Source organism: Synchiropus splendidus, chromosome 5 (genome assembly GCF_027744825.2).
Source record: "Synchiropus splendidus isolate RoL2022-P1 chromosome 5, RoL_Sspl_1.0, whole genome shotgun sequence".
In the NCBI taxonomy this organism is placed as follows: domain Eukaryota; kingdom Metazoa; phylum Chordata; class Actinopteri; order Syngnathiformes; family Callionymidae; genus Synchiropus; species Synchiropus splendidus.
This window is the reverse complement of record NC_071338.1, coordinates 9,410,412-9,431,639: the sequence shown is the minus strand read 5'-3', so window position 1 is coordinate 9,431,639 and position 21,228 is coordinate 9,410,412. Positions and strand designations below refer to the sequence as shown.

The window sequence follows — 21,228 nt, the reverse complement described above, 5'->3', positions numbered from 1 at the left end:
AAACACTTTTTTGAAACACTTTCTGTTGGCCCAAGCAAATGAAATCCAATTAATTGCAATAGTGTCGAAATAAAGCTTTGAATATGAGCAAAAAATGGTGGGAAAAAACGGTGCAATATGCAAATACAACTGGGTGGTGCTCATTTTAAAAAGAGCAAATAGTCAGGTGGCTAATACGAGCTCAGGCATAGAGCTGATAAAAATCAGTAACGTCTGTTAAATAAATGTAATATAGCACAAGAACCCTATAAAATGGTTTACAAGTAACGTTGTAGAAAATTAATTCGTCTGTGCCAATCGTAGAAGAAGCTTTTCTTCCTGACAAGGAGGCCGGTTTGCTGTGCCGTTGCATGTATAACTCCTGTGTATTGACAGGCTAAAAGTGATCAATATAGTCTTGAAATCTATAACATGGACAGGAAGCCGATGGCGTGAAAGACAAACTGGACTGATGTCATGTTGCTTGTGAAAACCAAGCGCTAATATCCCTGGCCAGGGACGGGGGAGCATTTTCGGTAAATGCTTTTACCGAATGATCAGATGGTCACAAGAAGAGTGTTCCGAAGTATGGGCCATCCAGGCTGGGCAAACAACGCTTGTCAGGTGGCGTCAATAGGTGGGACTCCTGGGTTCAGAATCTGCTTTCAATAAATGCTTCCTGTTACAATTTAGCCTGGAGCGGCGAGAGACCGCCACAGACAATGGAGTACTACGGAAGACAATCGCAAATGTTAAACGTCGAATATTTAGGAGCAAAAATCTGCGTGTGTGAGGGGAGAGACGATTGCTCCCGAATGTAGAACGAGGCTGATCAAACAGAGAAATCAAGGAAGCAAAGGCAGTTGTTTTGAAATTTATTGAATTGATGGCAATAAAAAATGCTACTTTTTAATCATTCAACGTAACTCTCCTTCCAATCTGCAGCCATCTCCACCCGGTCCATTCCAACGCTCATTTTAGTTCTTTCGTGATTCTTCTGTTAAACAAAACAAACAAACAGCAGAAAAAAATGCATAAAAACTAACCATCATCTGATGCACTTTCTTGTGTGAGTCGCGTTTTCACTTGTTGTGATGGGTCCACCTTCTTTTATCACATATGATCTCGCTGGCGGGGCATGATTCTCAAGCGGCTGTGTACACATCAATTCTGACAGATTAAAAAAAAAAAAAGATTGCTTCACATTTTGAAAATCCTTATGTGTCTGTCCATTGATTCCCAGAAGTCCCGATGCGACAGAGTCTACTCGGTAGACTAGAAGTAATGTCACAGGTTGCTCTGAAAAAAACAAAAAAGTGCATGTGACGACGTGAAGTAGGAACAACTACGATCTGAGGTCTGTTCACAGGTGCACATGCTACGATCACCCAGGTGATCAGTCAGTTCAGCTGCTCAGGAAGCGCCTGCTAAAAATAATGGTGAGTAGGAAGTGCATTTGCAGAATAAAAGCAGATACGAAGAGACCATAGCAGCTTCCTATTCTTTCAAATTATCAATGGGTTTGGCAGGAACCACAGTCTTAGAAACACCTGACTAAAGCATATTTCACCTTAATATTCTTGGAATTTTAAGAATGAATTGTTGCTGACCTGAATGAAAGAACCACTGGACAAACGTAGAGTGAAACACAAGAATGTATGTATGTATGTATGTTTACCTGCAAAAGACAAGCTCAATGGTTTACAGCTGATGGTTCAGATGCGTAAAATCTTTGATGGGCGATGCTGGTGTTGTTGGAAATACACCTCCCGTGTATCTCCGCGCGTCCGTTCATGCATGAGAATGAATACCAAGAAACCAGAAAAAATGTATTCCCTGACAGAGGAGACTAATACATACGCAGAATTCTGGGTCAGCAGCTACACCAGACTTAGCAGTAGAGCGACAAAAAAGCTATCTGAGCTTCTCCACGTGGGCTCTGTCTTCGTCCGATTGGTCCTCAGCCGTTGACGCCAGTGCCGGTCGCTGGCTCCTTCGTAACCATGATCACAAGGCACGCTCCCCTCCTTCGGACCGAAGTGGCTTTTATCAGGACCAGCTCCATCCAGCCCTGGAGAAGATGGTACTTTCCAGCCTCCTCCATCTGACCTCGGACTCGCCAAAAAGTTACATGTCTGCTCAGGCCTCCAGTCTCTCCTTCACTCCTGCCATTGTTCTCTAACTGTGACTTCTCTCTTTCTCACGCACACTCAGCCACACTCCCTCATTCAGCATTCCTCCATCTGTAAATACGTTTTTATTATTGGCACAAGCAATTCCAACAATATTCATATTGTATAATAAGTGCACAATTTTCACGAGTGTAGACCAGGGTGCTGAACAAATCGATGTTTATTCAAAAGCGAATGACGTTCTTTGATAGATAGATACTTTAAACAGGGAACCACTACCTTTATCTAAAGGAATCTCTGTGGTTAGCATCAAAACACAAACCCTGTCCTTCAGCCCCGCGACACAGGAGAGATCTGTCAACTTCTTAAACGCTGACATCTCACCAAATTCCATTTTACCTGAGTTTTCTGGAACTTGTAGATTAATTCTCCTCATAAATAATCTCCACAGACTGGCCTGATGAAGAACAAAGGTTCAGCACTCATCTGTGTAGGGATCAACTTTTTGGTTGAATGACTACATTTAGTTTGGCATGTGTTGTGGAGGCATTGTATTATAGACAAGCTTATAACTGGAACAATCTCATTTAAAGTCATCAATTCCTCAAAGTAACACCCAAGTTCTTCTTCTAAAATGGATTTTGGCTGCTGTCCACCTCCCTGAACCCCTGCCTCTCTCCCTGACGCCCATCCTTCCTGGGAATTAAACTGTCAGCTGGACTCAGCGGAGGATTTTTGTGCTCTAACTGCTGCTGAGAGCTGAAGACACCACTTGTCTTGCAGGCTTGAAATGGATTATGTATTTTTTAAAAAAGGTCTCTGTGATTGGCCTTGTGATGATTAAAAAAAAAACCTAGCTCCGAGACAACTTTATACTTGACTCTATGTGTGACATAAGACGTTGACCAGAGGGCTCAGCTCCAGCTCTTAATGTACTGACCAGCCTGCAGCGCCGTGTTCATTCAAAGATTAATTTTGCTGTTCTGTTGTGCTGCAGAGAGACAAGAAGTGCGGCTTCATTTAAAACTGCTCTTCAGTCTTCAAATCTTTGTTGTGAAGCTTGGAGATGAAAGACTGATTTATGTAAGAAATATCAATTGATCAGCAGCTGAGTGAAACAAGAGAAGCTTGAGGATGAGCAGGAGGTCAGGGAGATGTTGGAGGACAGAAATACTCTGTGCTTGTGGTGGTGGAGCGGAATCTCTGAGAAGAGTTTGATCGTGTTTGCGTCATCATTTTTACATTACGTTTCAGGGAGCATAAGCAAAAACAAAAAATAAAAACTTCATCTTTTACTTGTCGGGAAAAAAAAGGGTGAAAACTGACGAGAGTGAATAAAATAGCAATGGTCACTTATCGCGTGACGGATCTTTCAGGCAAATGCAGAATTATTGATTTATTTTTGTTTTACTTTAAACACGCGCTAATTCGTTCATGAGTTAAACCAGTTAATACCAGAAAATAAAGAAAAAGAATAGGATTTGTTTTGCGCATCGCAGACAGCCTTATCTCCCACCGCCTGTGAAGGCAGCAAAGTCTGTACGGAGACAGCGAGCAGCGGTGGATCCCGGCGGAGCTGCGCTGTGATTGGCCAGGCCAGAGACGAGGAGGGAGGAAAGGGGGGCCGTGGTTCTTCTCCCCCCTCCAGCTCCTTCATCCCTCCTCCCTTCCTGGAGGACAGAGCGATGCGGAGACAATAGGACGCAGAACCGCAGGAAGATGCAGGATGCACGGCGGCTCCTTCGCGGACGCTCGGAGGCTCCAGAGAGAACAGCGCGACCTCTCGGCTCCTTAGGCCGGGGCATGTGCACGGATCGGGGGGTAGTGCTGAGCGGCTGAATGACCATGGTCCTCGTCTGAATGGTGAGTGGAACGGATGTATCCTCACCTGCACCCTGACTCACATCAGCTGCTGTGATCACCGCTGGTCACGTGACCTGTCCTTTTGACACCATCACCTTTTCTGCATAGTTGTTTTTGTGAAGGGAAAATAACACTGTCAGCTCATAAGGTCTGTGACGCCGCTGCTGCGTGTGTGTGTTTGCTGGACGGTTGTGTGTGTGTGTGTGTGTGCGCGCGTGTTCAGCCCTGTGATGTGACAGTGATTTCCTTCAGTGCGGTCTGAGGTTCACTGCAGGTAGTGATGTGCTGTAGAGCTGCAGAAAGAGGGAGCGGAATGTTTACATCCTTCCCCACACACCACTGACATTGTGCGCCAGTGCGAGGATTCTGTGTTTGGCCATTGGGTCCCCAGTGTGTGTGTGTGTGTGTGTGTGTCTGTGTGTACTCAGGACCAGGCACATCTAATCAAATGAGATTTAAGTTTGATACCTCAGCACCAGATTCACTATCTAGGTCACATCTGCTGCCCATGGGCGTCTTGCTGGCAGCGGTGGCTCCACTTGGCACTCGACAGTGAAACAAAGCATGAGCCACATCTCCTGCACATAGACCTCTTTTTTTTTCTGCTCCCTGTGACGAAGCAAAAATGTCACGTTTTGACTGAAGTGAAGTCTGACTTTGGATGGTGGACGGAACTGTACACAGGTTTGTGGTACACTCTACATGAGTGTGTCAGGCCGGACCCACACGCTCTGCCCTTCCATGGCAAGCTTCTGTTGGAATTACACTAGTGCTATAACTCAAGATATTCATGTTTCACACTGTGTGACACCACCTATCATGGCGGCACACATCACGCTGTTTTTGCAAAGAACAGCCCTCAATCGTCAGCTAAAGAGGAACAGAGGGGACATAGGCTCTTGGGAGCAGCTGCTCTACTCTGAGTCATTGAAGGATGACGGAGCAGTCACATCTCTCTGAAAACATCTCCCAACCACAGCTGGAAACAATGGTCTCTGCACAGCCATGTAAAACTTCATTTCACCTATTTGAATCGACTTGAACTGGAACTGAAACGAGAAGAAGGTTTAGGTTTTAACATTTACCAAATTATTTCCAGGCCACACGTGTTAACTAGTGTAGTAGTGCTTATTCCAAGATGAGCTTGGTTTAGTATAACTTACAAAGTAAATTATCTCAGTAAGTTTTACCAACATTTAGGTTGTATCTCTGCAATATATGGGTTTGTACCTTCAGTTTTGATCAGTATTTTGTGTGTACAATGCTATCGTCATCAAAAACAGAAGTTCTACTCTGAGTCTTTATGTCTGTCAGAGCATCACATCATCTCTTTCACAACACTGTTTTAGCATTTCACTCCAGTGTTTCGGGTCATCTCTGCTCAGGCAATATTGCGATTCAAATAAAATGTTCTGTTCATAGCTAGAGTTCAGTCAGTAGAGCTGCTGTGAAATATATTTTTTTTACCTTGTTTGGTGCAGTTATGCCCTCAGTTAGTGTGAGGGAATGAACTGTGAGTCTTGTCAAGTGTGATTGACTCGCACAGTGTGAGTTGTGTTGAACTAGAAAGACGCTGACATGGCACAGTGTACTCCCACGTATCGGTGCATGAGCTGAACCTCATCCAACGACATAGCTTTTTCTCACGAATGCATTCATTTTGTGTTTTACATGGTTCACTCTCGAGTGTGTTGAGATTTTTTTTTTTCACTTATTTTATTTGCAGTATGAGTCAGTAGCAGCTAATGGTACAATATGTTCCAAGGACAGAACAGATCACACATCCTCAGTCGCGCAAACATAACCAGACAAACACTGCACACGCACCGAGGTGGCTGTGAATCATGGTGGAACATCACAGATATCTGCGTGTGAGGAATACATCCTGGGCTATTTCGATATAGCTGGGAGAAGACGTGGGCCGCGCCGAGAGGAAACAAGGATTCAGATTATTGCAAAATATATATTTCATTTATATTCAGATCGGAAAAGCTCTGCAGAGGCGGCAGTGTATATTTGGGACTGGTTCATGAGCATGACCAGCAGCTCAGGGAGCGAAACACGCTCGGCAACTCATTTTATTTGTGTGGGCCTCCTCGATGTGATGTTCCTACGGAGACAGATGACACATTACCAAAAACATACATGATGTACTGCTGAACAATAACTGTCCAACCATCTCTCCATGTTCTCTTGATATGCCAGTGAGTCAAACATGGAGCTCTGACACCAGAGTGCAGTGGAGACGAGCAGCAAAACGTGAAAATGAAACCCGTGCACGAGCGAGGACGTGTGATGTAAGGCGACGGTCAACAGGAATGACTTCATTTCTTTGAGCAAGAGATGGCAGCGGCTCTCTTGAAGGTTACATAATAACATTTGTAAGATTCACTATTTCTACCACATGTGAAAGGATCTACAGTGGGAGGGCAGCGACTTGGCAGAGCTGGCTCCTCAGGGAAGCCATGCTACAGAATAATTACACTGCAGTGTGGGATAGATGTGTGTGTGCGTGTAGGAGTGGAGAGGAAATAGTTTCTCACTGCAGGTTAAAGATCCGGCCTTTAGTTTCAGTCTTTTTCTGAATTATTCGTTCAAATTCCAAGCTCCATGTTCATGCCTTCTCATGTTTTATTGGTGCCATGTCCTGTGTGTATGCGCTGTACAGCATATAGCATATAGAGGCTGGTTTGTTGTTTACATTGCTTTGTATAAATGCCAGTGTTTCTGTCCAGCAGTGTCCTGCATGTGGTTGGCATACAGGAGGGAGTCAAATAAAATCCTTCAATCTTTAGACTCATCACTTTTTTATGGACTCTTAGGCACACAAAAGATCGGGAGGAAAGCTGGATTAGGAATGAAAGTTAAATCCTTAAAAATGATCATAGCAGTGACTAGTTTGTTTTATATGGCGACCATGAGCTTTCATCACATCAAATGTCGACTTTGATGTCAACCATGTGCCAGACCGTCCGAGAGCCATGAGTGACAGCACCGATTCGGAAAGTTCAGCAGGTCTGTCCACTGCAGAGTGATACCCGTCTCATTTGGTGGCCGACCCAAACTATAGACGGCTGTGCTGCTGCAGGATTAGAGAACAAACCAGGGTGGAAGAGACCTGGATCAGCGCCTCTTACAGTCGGGTGAACTTCAATAAGTTAGGTAGATATGCGGCGGTGAGGGTTCCCCTGGTGTGTGCCGACAGATTGCTGAGCACATTTTCATCACTCTGTATTACATTTTTCACAGACACATCATCAGCGTGGTCTCGACACGCTTGTTCTCTAGCCCACTTCCTGAAAGGTCTCTCTCTTCTTCTACTGTCATAGTGAAGCCTGCTCTCCACTGCTGCTGCTGCTGCTGCTCTTGAGCCAGAGCGTTTGTCTCAAACTTCACCCACCTCACTGATCAGCATGAGCTCCTCCCCACTAACAACGCGAGCCAACATGGACATCCTTGATGAGCTCCAGCTCATTGCCGCTCAAAACCTGGAGAGGCTGGAGGTCAACAAGTACTATGAAGTCATCCGAGAGCTGGGCAAGGGCACCTACGGGAAGGTGGACTTGGTGGTCCACAAGATTCGAGGTAGGAACCTCCTGTCCCAGCGGCACAGCACGCTACACTCTCACCTCCTTTGCTTTGAAACAGGTACCAAGATGGCGCTGAAGTTCCTGAAGAAGAAGACCACCAAATTGAAGTCCTTTCTTCGGGAGTACAGCATCTCTCTCTACCTGTCTCCGTGCCCCTTCATCATCAACATGTTTGGCATCGCGTTTGAGACCGATGAATACTACGTGTTTGCACAGGAATACGCTCTGGCTGGCGACCTCTTCGATATCATTCCTCCACAGGTAATGAGGGAGAGTTCTCCATCAGTGCTGAGCCTGGTTTTCACACTACAGTATATATGGCTCTACGTCAGAGCCATAAGGCCCAAAGCCAGTAGTGATCCACAACATGGATATATGGCCTCTGACTTAGCTGAATATCATCCATTTCAATTGGTTGGTTGTAGAAACAATTCCACTATTGAAGGCCCGGACAAATATTTTGAGTCTGGACGCTGCGATGTAACAGAAGGCGATTTAAAAGTGAAGGCTGTTGGTTGCTTTCAGGGACCACGAGAGCACAAACCAAGGCTTATGAAACGCAGCTAGACAAATACGATCATGCGCAGGCATTTGAAGCAAAATGCGATGTTGTTGAAGCAGGGTGTTGCCTTTGTTTGGCCTTTTTTATTTTTTCACGAGATAAAGCGATTAGGACACCAGTGGAACTTAGGACCTGCGGGCCAGATCCAGCTTGCTAAGTCACTTCATGTGGCCCACAAGTGCCGCTTCACTGCAGCGCCTCAAACTGCCAGAATGTGAAGTGACAGCGGGCAGGTCTGTTTGCCTGTCATGCCAGAGTGTTCTCACAAGCTGGCAGCTCTGTCTACAGACACTGCACCTGCCAGTTCAGCTTAAAGAACAAATGTGTAAAATCCCTACAAGTTGAGCAGCAACCCTGATCGAACACAACTTGTTCCAATCCAAGACTGTCACTTAAACAATGCATTGCTGGCTCAGTGTTTTATATACTGTACGTCGGAATATGTAGCAGTGGGAGACTATAACTCTTTCCCTGCTTAGAAAAACTCTAAACTTTGATCCCAAGTCAAGCTAACTCTGTCATAGTTTCACCTCAGCCTCTCGAGACGTATTTTAAATTCTGTCCTCGCTGCTAAGTAGAAACCAGATCTTGGCTCAGCAGATGCCCCCAAGCTTCAACAGATGTAATTGCACTTGTCAAATCTGAGTCATAAATGTTGATTCAGTTTTGGCACCCTGCGGGGACACGAAAGCTCTGATGAACAGCTTTGGAGAACAAATACTTCCCTCAGTCTTAAGCTGATGTTCTCATCACATCATTGATGGTGTGTCATTCATTTAGAGTAGTTTGGTGCGACGTTCCTTGTTTAATAGGTGAACGCAGAGTCGAGACTCTTCCTGAATGTTCTCTTCCTCTTGTTCAGGTTGGTCTTCCTGAGACAGTGGCGAAGCGCTGCGTCCACCAGGTGGCCATCGCCCTGGACTACCTCCACTGTAAGAAGCTCGTCCACCGGGACATCAAGCCCGAAAACATCCTCATTTTTGACAGAGAGTGTCGGAAGGTAAAGCTTTCCGACTTCGGTATGACCCGCCGCGCCGGATCGCCCGTTAAACGAGTGAGTAGAAGAACGTTTCTCACCTGAATCCTCGCATGAAATCACACAATACACCCCTGGCTGTAGCATTGATGGGCACCAAGTGGTGACATTAAAATAGAACCAGGCCAACTCTGCTCTATCCATCCATTTTGACCCTTCAATTGCTGATAGCAGCTAAAATGTTCATGGACCTGTAACGTAAAAGCTGTCGCCACCAGTGAGAGCTAGTGGTTTTCCTCTGAAGATAAACTACATTCACGTCACAAATTGCTGTTAGTACCATTAGTACAAGTACCATTAAGCCCAGTTCTAGATGTTTGAGAGAGAGGTACATTCCTTCATGCCATACAAACATGCTCCGCCTCACAGGTGAGCGGCACCATCCCCTACACTGCCCCTGAACTCTGCGATGTCTCCCGACACGAGGGGTTCTGCGTCGACTACAGCACCGACGTCTGGGCCTTCGGAGTTCTGCTCTTCTGCATGCTGACTGGCAACTTTCCCTGGGAGAAGGCCTTGCCCATGGACTCCTTCTACCAGGAGTTCATCCGCTGGCAGAAGAGAAGAACAAACACGGTACCGTCCCAGTGGAGGCGCTTTACGGAGCAGGCCCTTCGCATGTTCAGGCGCCTGCTGTCGCTGGAGCAGGACAGACGCTGCTCTGTGAAGGAGGTGTTCGGCTACTTCAGTCACACCTGGATGCTGGACGGGGAGAACAACAACATCAACGCTGCAAGCGGAGGAGCTGGGGAAAGGAATGGCGCGGGCGCAGGAGGAGGACGAGGTGATCCGGATGCCAACATATCATCATCCTCGTCTGCTGAGGAAGAAGAGGAGCTTCTGGTGGAGAGGATGAAGCAACAGACTCTGTCTCCTCTCTCCCCAATGTCACCTCTTTCTCCCATGTCTCCGGTGGTCCCTGATAGGGGCAGCATCGGAGGAGGCGTCAGCACGGCTAAAGGAGGCATGGAACATTTTGTATCAGTCTCCACCAACAGCTCTGTGTCTTCCACCAACAGCTACGACCGAATTCCTCGAGAAAACAACTCGCCGGGCGGGCGAGTACTCGTGACCACGCCCATTGAAATCTGCGTCTGAGCCCCGCCCTCTTTGATAGCGCTCGTATCACATGTGCATGCGTAGAACAGTGAGTCTGCACACAATGACGGAGATCCCTCCAGAAGTGTCAATTTCCCTCAAAATGTCACTGAAGATTTCCAATGATGCGTGAACAGTGTGGGACGCCGGAGGGCACTAATAAAGATGCTTCGGCTACACATTAAGTCCAACAAAAAAAAAGACCCAAATCCCTTTTTTTTCTAGAGCAATACCTCGAGCAAAAACAGCGGGACCTCAGAGTGACACTAACCAGACTCCAGAGGACTAGCAGCTGCTGCAGGAAACAAATGTGCGGTGACTTTCAACTTAAAAGTGTGTGTGTGAGTTTCAACTGTTGTGTTCACTTTTAGTTCAAATGTACCTCTTCTTTTTCCTGTGGGTTTCTTCCGTTGAATGAGTTGCGTTTTTGTATCCCCAACTTTGTTCATATCAACGTGGCAGTTGAGTTTTCTACTTTTATTAATTCACTGGAGCAGAAGTGTAAATGTTTTCCAGCTTTCTGTTTCAAATAATGATGATCTCACAGGAGGACAACGTGAGACACGTCATGTAGCCCATCGTAAGCACTGAGTTGTGGGTGAAACTATCCACAGTGAAATACCTCGTGAATATTGTGGGCTGTTCTCCTAGGTATGTTGCTGCTTTAAGAACTTCTCCCACATTTGTGTTCACAGGCGAAAATACGACAATAGAACCGACATAGAGGAAGAAGAAAAAAAGATTTTGAAACTGAGGGGTTTTTTTTGTGGTGCATGAGATTCTTTCAGAACATATGAACAACTTTCAGGCAAAACGATTTGGTAGTGATGTGTTTATTGTATCATGTCTTAGAGTGACATCCCCCTGTTTGAAACTCCCAAGACATTCTAGGGCTAAAATCTGGATTAGTTTCTCCTCTGTGTATGTTTGTGTTAGCTGTTATTGTTGTAGTGTCATCTTGCCACATTTAAGAAACTGGAGAAAAAAAAGCATGACTACATGGATCACTTAATGTTCAAGATGGTGTTTTGCCACTTTTGCTACAGTTCAAAAACATCCGCTCAACAGCTAAAATGTGTAGGAATCGGGGCAGTAGAGAGCACACTTCCTTCCCGGACCAGTCCTGGATCGGTGACGATGGCGACTCCGTCTTGTGATCATCTCTGACCTCATCGTGACCCTCCCACTGAAACAAAGAGCCTTCCTGACACCGACACTGTGTTGCACTGTTGCGGGCTTCACATGACTGTGGTCACTCGACCTCTTTGTCACCCTCCCTCTCCAGCCAGCTCCCATAATTCAGAATTTGACAAACAGCATTTAATGTGATGCAGGTTTTAGTGGCAGAAAGGGAAGCAGTGAAAGGCTTTCCAAATGATAAATCATTAAACATCAACGCTATACCAATGGTTTTGTGGCGTGTGTATGGCATCGTGCGAACCCCGAGGCACCTCAAAATAGTGACATTTCTATGATACCTAATTGAGAAATTGTCTTTTCCAGACTCTATATATTTCAGACACCTTCATCATCACACAGTCTTTCGACTACCCGACATGGAGGACGGGAAACATGTTATTATGGAAATGCATGACCCCCATAACGCAGACTAAATTTATATTGCAGCCTCAACGTTCCTTTTCAACAGGCTCTGGCCGAGACACCAGATTTAAAATGGTACATTCTCCAGCAAGGCACAGAGCACCACTTTCTCCTTTTGTCTTTGCAATTCAAATGTCTTCCTGTAAACTGAAATTCACTTGTTCAAAAAATAAATTGTTGTCGAAGAATTACTGGTCCTGGATTTGTTTTCTAAAACTAAAAACCCAAAATGTGTTCCTTATAAATCATCGCACGGGTGAGAAATTAAACTGGTCAATACTGCATATTGGCGTGAAGCGCATATTTGTTCATATTTCTGAACAAATATGCAGAAATACAAATGTCTATGCAAGTGAATACCATTTTTATAAAGGCATAACAATAGCAAGTTTCGTACATTACATACATTTCAGTATGAATCAATACATTGAAAATCAATGGCTAACATTGATAAGTACCTTATACTTGTTTTTAATGACTACAGCAAAAAAAAAGAAGATAATAACAATAATAATCAATGACTGACAGATTTGACTTGGGCTGTAGTCATCAGGCCCAAATAGTTCTCTATTCATCTGGATGACGTGTCAGAGGTCCTCCCCTCCAGGGGAGAACAAGATGGGGGAGCCCTGACAGGATAGCTGTTTTCACATCACAAGTGGCTTTCTGGAAACCAAACAGTCAACTTGTTGTTGAAGGTAGTAATAATAATGAGGAATTGAGCGCCCGTTTGGTTCGGTGTGGTTATTCCCATACAAAAGTCTGGCCACAAGTGACGTCAGTTAATGGTTGAGTGTGAGAGGCTTATCGAGGAACCCACTGTGAGGGAGACTGGTGGACCAGTCGAGGTGAAGGGGTCCAAATCTGGCTGACAAGGGAGTCAAATAGGAATTGATGTCTCAAGGCAAACAGCTAACTCAACGATAGATGACACGTGACTTAAGGCCTCACTATGGTAAGTGAACCATCAGGGCAGCCCGAGGAGTTCCACAAGTCTCCAAGATAAAAGTTACACTAAACAACAGGCACTTGGAAGTCAGAAGAATGAATGAAAGAATTTAATCTGCCTGGGATGTCACCAGGGAGGAGCCAACAACATGTAAAAGCTAAAAACAAACAAGATGTTAAAAGAAAAAAAAAGGCAGAACCAGGAGCTCATGACCTCGGTTACATGAGGAGGCACTGGAATGTCAGGAGTCTTACAGAACCCGGTGTTCACTGTCAGGTTGGGTTTCAATTACAAAAATGAAAGGAAATCATTCATATTCAGCCCTGAGATCGACACAGCCGCAACACACAAACGTGTTAGCTATGAAAATAAAACACTGTAACTGTGTTTGCTGCAATGCAAACTGATCTGAATTGAACAATTCATTCAAATTTGGTGTCATCAGCTCAGTTCAACGTCTAAAAACAGAAAACAAAGATGGCAGTAACACTGGCAGGTGAGCTGAGGTCGATGGGTGCGACTCCTGATAACAGTCAGACACCAGTCCATTAGAAGAGGCGCATAGCTAAACCAGCGGTAACTACTAATGTTCCCTCTTCACAGGTGAAGCAGCACAGATGAGAGTGTACGGTGAACGGTTGGGGGAGGGAGGAGCACAGCAGGCGGGCATTTCAGTCAGGATGTTGTTCAAGACATCTTCAGACCGGTGAACCAAGCTAGTCATGTAAATGAGGCAGTGCAGCGATGATGTCATCTCACTAAATCAATTCTCCACCGGTCAACTATGACAACTGTCTCCAGTCACTGTTAACCCAACCGCTGTGAACACCAGATCAATGCATGCAAAAACTTTGCAGCTTCAAATGAAAATAACCTGTAAACAAAGGCTGCTTCAGTTGCAGGCCCTCCTCTGAACCCCGGCAGGCGAAAGGATGTCAGAGCTAAAATATCTTAAAAATGTAAAAGTCAGGCAGAAAATGTGAAAACAAGCACCTAGAAGCAGATATGTTCAGCTCGTAGGGGGACATGTTCGCGCCAAAGTGCTTTCCTGCAGGATACATTCATAAACACAAGCGATGTTGGGCATCATCGGAAGTGACAACGTTTTACCCTACAGTCTCCAACAATGTCATTCATTCATTGGCATGAGAGTTCCGTACACAATAACTTAAAAGTACAAACTATTTCCACTCTGCTCATGAATAAATAACCCAAAATTAAATACATTTGATTGTTCTCTTATTTAATTTGTAAGTGTATAAATAAAAGTTCATCAGATACGTCGCACAGGCAGCCCGTGGGGGCGTGGGAGTTAAGGTGGATGGGTGCAAAACGTCACTCGATCTTTTAGGTCTGCAGGGAAGAAACAGAAGCAAAAAAAAAAAAATCATCAGCCTTTCACAGAGCTTCGTCTCACTACTGCCACCTGCTGGGATGGCAAGAACACGAAGGTTTCATGTGCGAACCATTTACAGTCGGCTATAAAACAAAAGGCATATTTTGTCGAAGGAAGGGGCTCTGAGCTCCATTTTTATTGACATGTTAGTGAATAATAGCAGGAAAAACAAATGTTTTTCAGCGCTAAATATGTCTGTTGTGTGATGAACTAAAGTTTAACCACTGTATATCAGGCCACCAGGCTCCATCCACTCACGGATACCATATGGCTCAGGGATCCTTTTTCTACCTGTCAGTGTGAGTTTTTGTATCACTTGTATCACAAAGGGATCTTTGAGGGCATATTTTAAAAGCTTGTAATGCAAACTGCTGTACCAACTCCTGATTATGAATCAAGACTGTGCAACCGCACAGTGTCCTGCTGCGCCACAGGAACTTGCTCTGGTCACTGTGGACCGGCTGTTGGAACACATGACCACACTCTTTTAGGGTTCCGACTGGAACTGTAATCTTTTGTGGATGATTGGAAACTCATTCTGATTGTGAATTCTTTTTTGATCAGGTGTCTTCACCCCGGCCACAGAACGTCTAAACCAAGTCACACATATCAGTAAATCAAATACACTGTATAAGGGTGTACAATACAAAGGGCTACAGCGTGCCTACTGTATTAGTCTATAATGGCACATTATAGTCCAACGCAAGAGTTCAAGACCCAGTTGGTTGCAACAACAGTTTCTATGTGAACGTTCCAGGAATCAATCTTCAAGAGATAAAAGGAACTGATATGGTCAATCATTTCTTTACATTGAGCAACAGCCTTGCACCACTGACTGTGATCAGAGTGACTCACCAGAAGAGGCCTCGACTGATTTCATCACCTCTTGTTCTGGCATTTTCCTGCCGGGCCGTTGAGTGTCTTGTTCTGAGGAGAGAAACAACTGTGATAAACCTTGCACAACTACAGGGCAACAGTTCTCAAGGCTGCGCTGGCAGACACCTACCTTGTGCTTCTTACACTTCATTGAGAAATTCTCCTCTATAAGAATGCAGTCTGTCAGGAAGGGAACATCAGATCTCATGTGGGCCCAGGAGTGTTGAGTAAGTGTGGTGATGAGGTTAGATATAAGAGCATAACGCAGACTCACCTGACTGCAGAGCACATCTGTAGTGGTATTTATTCGGACAACCTTTAAAGAAGCAGCCCAGTGTGGCGCCTCTGCTGCAGCAAGCTGAGCACATCTGGAACACATATCATAAGGATCTCATCATCTGGAAAATTATGAAAAACTACTTGAGCTCAGCGGCTTCATTTGAACACACAGCTAGAATACAATATTTAGACATAAGACTACAGTGATAGTCTCCAAAGGAAATCCAGTTTAACAGCAGCGACAGCAGCTGTAGTACTGACTGTCATTACTCCTTGTTCATCTCACTTGCATGGTGACATCAGCATTGCAACAGCGACACTAGAAAAATGAAACCGCTCATATAAGTGGGAAATGATAGATGCAGCGCTGCACTGTGGACTGGGTGATATACCGGTAATCAAATATGAATAAACCCAAATTTACCCACTTAATAAGAAAATATCTAACAAGATTTGCAGGTGTAGAAACTAAACCAATATTGTGCACGTGTGTGTGTGTGCCAAAGAAAGACGTGTCATCATCAAATGACGATAGACAGTGCCATTGAAGATCATTTTCATAGGTAGCTCCTTTTAAGATCATTAAAGTCGTTATATAAATGAGCTAACATATGCCTGACAACTTACAGTCTCCTGAGCGACCTTCACAGCTTCCTCCAGACCGTAGACCTTTCCCCTCACCAGGAACACTCCAGTGGCCCAGATCCCACAGTCTACATGCAGCCAGTACTCACAAGACTGCATTGGCAACACAGGTGGGCTGTACCAATCCCGCACATCTGCAGCCCCAGCATCAGTCCTGGGCCTCTTAGCCACTGGGCTGTCACAGTCATCCTGAGTCAAGTGGCAGAACTGAGATGGACCCGTATGCTTCTGCAGCATGGTTGGCCTGGATGGCCTTGATGCACGTGGTACAGCACACTTCCCTCTCTTGGTGCTGAGACAGCTGTAGGAGGAGTCAGAGTCGCTCCAGTCATCCTTGTCTTCTTGGAGACCCGGCGTACAGGCTGGTGTGCTGGTGCCAGGCTGATATCCCTCAGAATAATACGGGCCAAGAAGATCTCCCAGGTCCATAGTATTTGCAGGCAGCTGACAGAGACAACAGACAAAAGAACGCAGGCTCTGACCCTGAGTTGACACCCGGCCCAGCTGCAGACAAGAAGTGCTAGGTACAGTGGCAGACACGAAGGTGCTGGCCTGACTACTCTGCTGCCTCTGACTCTTCTGTAGCTGCTGTGGCTTCATCTCCTCAGGCTCATTGACCACTGTACACAGAGATGTGGAGGAGGGACGCCGTTCCACGTGAATAAATGGAGAGAAGTTTGACAAACGATAATCTCTTTTCTCCTCCTTGAAGTTAACATACTTCAACTGGATGTCCGGCTCCTTAGGAGCAAACATGGAGGAGGAAGGGCTCTGTTTTAGCCTCTTTCGTCGTCTCCTTGGAGTTTTAGCAGCCTTGGTCTTGGGTGTGGATGAGGACCTCTGAGCAGTCACCTTACCTCTAGGTGACTTTGACTGTTTCTTTGGAGAAGCACGAGGTGTTGCTGGGGAAGTTTTCGATGTACTCACTGTCTCTGAAGGGGCATTCGCTGAAAGACATTCTGACTCTTTCCTTAAGGTTTTATGAACAGCAACCTGAGACATTTTTGGGGACATGTCAGCAATAGCTTGATCTGTCTGAGAGACGACTGCAGAATCAGAGGTAGAATTTTCTAAAGTGTCAGTTTGAGTGTCTGTCAGCAAAATTCCAGTTGTCTTTTCTATTGGTGTTTGAGTTTTTCTTTTTAACTCAGCTCTTTTTTTCTGAGTTACAGCCTTATTACATTGAACTTGTTGGGACACAACAGTGAGGGAATCCAAGTTCATAGTTTCTAAGCGCATCCCTCTACCGGAGCGGACAGGCAGCTTCTTCACTTGCCAATTTCTCTGTTGTGTTTTTGCATTTCCATTAACCTTTGGCTCGTGTTCTTCTTCCTCAGTCCCAAACAGGAACATTTCATCTGTGAAATCACAGAAATTGTTTGAAGGCAACTTTTGCCTCCGGCTTCTCTTCAGAATTCTGGAATCTGGGGTTTCATCTTTCATACTGGATTTTAGTTCTTCGGTTCCCTTGACTGCATTTGCAGTCTCCGATAAGGAGCTGACTGTATTGGGTGAACTAGATGCCTGTGGCAGGACAAAAACGGCGTCCATATTATCAAGGGGGGTGGCAGATGGGGACAGAGGGTCCTCCAGAGGACTGGTGGACTTCTTTCGAAGAGAACACAATTCTCTGGTTGCGACATTGTCTGGGACAGCCCCACAGTCATGGTTCATAGAGGATAGCAAAGGCACATTGACTTCCCTGGTCCTTTTATCCTTCTCTGTGAAACATGCTGGAGCCGCATTGGAAGATTTGGCAAGCGCATCTTCTCCAGCTATCCTGCCCATCTCAGGAGTTCTTGTGTGTTTCCCATCTGTGGTCACAGAATGATGCTCGTCACCATTTAACCATTGAAATGTTTGCTGTATCTCATCAGGAGACATGGCAAGGCCTGCAGTGTGCTCAGAATGAAACCCATTCTCACAGACATCCTTCTTTGCCTCACTTGGAGACTGCAGGGACACCGTGCTGTCGGGCGGTGCAGTGCAGAGAGACGGATCTTCAGACTGAGCGTCCACACTGGGGTAGATATGAGACCTGCTCACATAGGAGAGGGTGACTGTAGTGCGGGAGAAGGCATTGTCTGGCTTAACTTGTGTCGCTGGTTGGAGGGCCACATCGGTGGTGCTGGTCTTAGAGCAGGATATACTAGTGTTATTGGTCCCAGTGCTTTGGTGCCAGCCAGGGCTTCTGACCACACGGAGAGCATCCTTGGTTTTGTTCAAGTCAGCCTTTCTTGTCAGGTCAAGAGCAGCTGGTATGCTGGTATTGGAGACGTCCTGAGGTTGGAGATCATTCAGGTCCCCAGGAGGCTGCTCCATCACAGCTAAACGAGAACCAAGAGAAAATATGAGTGAGATTTAAAAACAGACATTAACTATGTCATGAACACCATTATGCCTGTGTGCTTAAACAACAGCTAAAGTCTGGGTAAAAACTGTATAATCTTAGGAAAAAAAAAATTTCACCAAATATTGAATAGAATCGATGCACATACTGGAAATTACTTTATTATTTTTTATAATATGAGATCAAATACAAAGAACACAACAGGCTCTTCTGGTTATAGTCCAGTTGTCTGAAGACAAGAACAAGAAGACAAGAACAAGAAGACAAGAAGTCTTTGGTTCCACTTAGATCTATATACCAGATTTTAGGTTCTTTTGTCTGTATTGTATAGGGAGCAAACAAAGTAAATCAATCGACTAGAACGTATTTACAATGTTTAAACTCCCAGTTTGACTGGCAGTATGAAATATACGACTTTGAATGCGCGGATTCGAATTTTGAGTAATAATCCAAATGTAATGACTCAACATTGAATATAGGCTTCACTTTCAGAAACGAGGGACAACAAGTAATGAACTGTTTGACGACAATGACACTTCTTGCACCGTACTTGTAACTAAAGAAGACATCTCGACACACTCGGTGACTAGTCACTGCGAAGTTTCAAACCATGGAGCTCTAAGTTAAAAGCAGGAAACCGATGAGTAGAGACTCGAGCTTCGCGTGTTTCACCACATCATAGGAGGTGTTCCATTTTTCCGATTTTACTTGAAAATAAACGCATTCACTACTAGGACTGGTTAAAACAAAGCGTGCTTAGATGTGTACTCACCACCGAGGGCTAGTACCGCCGCTAATGTTGCTTAGCTTAGCAACACGGCAGCTAACGGCTAACTGGGCCTCTCATTCCTGCCTACGCTTCACCGCTTAGTGAATTTTGTGATTTCTCCTGAGTTATAAAAACGGACAATAAGAAAGGAGTAACCCAAAATAGTTTCGTATTTAAAATTGACCGATGATATCCTTGAATGTTTCGGATAGTTCGTCCTGTCAAGTGAGATTATCAGTCCAATAACAGTGAAGAAACACGTCTGCCCCAGTCACTGCGGCTAATGCTGGCAACTTGAACCCTTAATAGTATTATATCAGTTTTATTTGAGCTGCCATTCGTCATAAAACCAGCGCCGAATTAAAGTTTGTATCAAAACGACTGGGGGTCATTGTGTTCTATTCGCTTCTACCAACCACACTACGGGATAAACTGTTTATTTGGTAATTACAGTGCGTTATCCACGCAGTTTGGCGGCGCGCTTCCCCGTGTCAGCAGAGCCAGTGTTGGGGCAAGGCCCGCCTGCGTGGAACAAAGACAGGGAGGCTATGAGCGGCAGCTCAGAGAAAACTTACCCGGGCCGGTGGGACCGTCTGGAACGTCCGGTCAAAGACTCGAGTCATACGGCATATTTTTCAGGAGGCCACCAGACTCAAAGCCTCTGACAATAGACGTCACCACAATTTAAAATAAAGGACATAGACTTTCCGGAGACACACTTCTCTCATAAAACAAGCATCAACTTAAACAACGACTCTTAATTTCCGGCATTCCTTTCAAAATAAAACGAAACGGCTATTCCGCCTTTGAAATCGTAGGCAAATAGTTTCAAGGAAATAAATTATCGTCCTTTTCATCGATAAAATAAGTGCATTAAAAGCCGTACAAAAAACGTAGATTAGATTTATTATAACAACAAGGTCCACCCTTCCTATCCGTGTGTATGTATGTGTGTAAGAATAAATCATTTTCAACCTGTTCCTTGATCTTGCCAAAAATATGAACACAAATGTGAACACCATTGCAGATCTTGAGAAAGAAAAACCCCTACCTTTGACCACTTTCCATTCTTGTAGCAAGTGCAGCATGTTTCTGAACTCCAAATACCAGCTAAATTGCAGTCAGGGGGCCTCGTGTTGTCATGAATCCAGATCTAAACTATAATAACTGTACTTTCATTCATCGCTGTTGAAAATCATCTGTCATTTCTTAGGTCCCCATTTTATATGTTTTCATTCCCCATGACTAGTAATAGTTGAATTAAATGTTACTATAATCTTATTATGCCTCAAACAAAAAAATAAATAAAAATAAAAAATGCTTTTGTGATCAATATACCATAATAACTGAAACAATATATGATCCATCCCTCCTCATATCCGCTGCAGGATCAGCAGCTTCAGAAAGACACATTATATAATGGCACTTTTTCCAATTGTCTTGAAAAGTTATAGTCACAAAATTTAAACAACTTTTTCTTCTATCCTTTTGCGTCAATGGCGCCCTCAGACCACTTTGCTGCAGCCAACAAACTCACCAACTGCAGTTATGACTTCCGACCGTCACAGGTTTGTCATAAAGGTCGTCACCCGTTTGCTCAAATCTCTTTATTCTCTTCACTAGATGCTCAGGCACAATAAAGCCATCGTTCACCTGCTGACTTGGTCTACTTCAGCAAGCTGTCGGAGGTCAGCATGCACTTCACGCACCGCATCATGTGTTTATTACAGCAATGTCAGAGGTGAAACTGTAAGCTGCGAAGATTGTTGACAACATGGTGATGGTAAAACCTGTAGGCAGTTATTGCGGGTGAAGTCCTCAACATAAAAATTAACCCTCATATGGCAACAACTGATTAAATGCTCTGTGATCATGATACAGTTTTGCAAGCATTAACCTGTTGCTTCATATTCTAAAACGTAGTGCTGAATGTTGGACAATATGTTGGAGATATATATATATATATATATATATATATATAAATTTATCTGACATTTATTTATTTTGGACATATAGTTTTTGGAAACCGGAGACCTCAGACCAAAATTTCGTTGCCATAATACAGTGATATGTTTTTTGTGCAATGACAATAAAGAAAGTCT

The 21,228-nt window shown here is 44.6% G+C and overlaps 2 protein-coding genes across 3 annotated transcripts; one reads left to right on the top strand and one right to left on the bottom strand.

Annotated features, from left to right (window-relative positions):
* Nucleotides 1-3,716: 3,716 nt before the first annotated feature.
* On the top strand, nucleotides 3,717-12,066 carry bsk146 (brain specific kinase 146). Its single transcript, XM_053865313.1, has 5 exons — nucleotides 3,717-3,974; nucleotides 7,304-7,559; nucleotides 7,623-7,825; nucleotides 8,989-9,180; nucleotides 9,532-12,066. Exons 2-5 carry the CDS (start codon nucleotides 7,388-7,390, stop codon nucleotides 10,258-10,260), a joined length of 1,296 nt encoding a protein of 431 aa, XP_053721288.1. The 5' UTR covers nucleotides 3,717-3,974; nucleotides 7,304-7,387; the 3' UTR covers nucleotides 10,261-12,066.
* On the bottom strand, nucleotides 10,859-19,869 carry si:dkey-94l16.4 (transcription factor 20). Of its 2 annotated transcripts, none has more exons than XM_053865311.1 (6): nucleotides 19,702-19,869; nucleotides 15,990-18,334; nucleotides 15,358-15,451; nucleotides 15,214-15,263; nucleotides 15,063-15,134; nucleotides 10,859-14,164 (listed from the first exon to the last, which is right to left on the bottom strand). In XM_053865311.1, exons 2-5 carry the CDS (start codon nucleotides 18,327-18,329, stop codon nucleotides 15,087-15,089), a joined length of 2,532 nt encoding a protein of 843 aa, XP_053721286.1. In that variant the 5' UTR covers nucleotides 18,330-18,334; nucleotides 19,702-19,869; the 3' UTR covers nucleotides 10,859-14,164; nucleotides 15,063-15,086. The 2 variants fall into 2 exon arrangements, with proteins under 2 accessions (XP_053721286.1, XP_053721287.1); XM_053865312.1 differs by lacking the exon at nucleotides 19,702-19,869 and adding an exon at nucleotides 19,130-19,470.
* Between the last annotated feature and the right edge of the window lie 1,359 nt (nucleotides 19,870-21,228).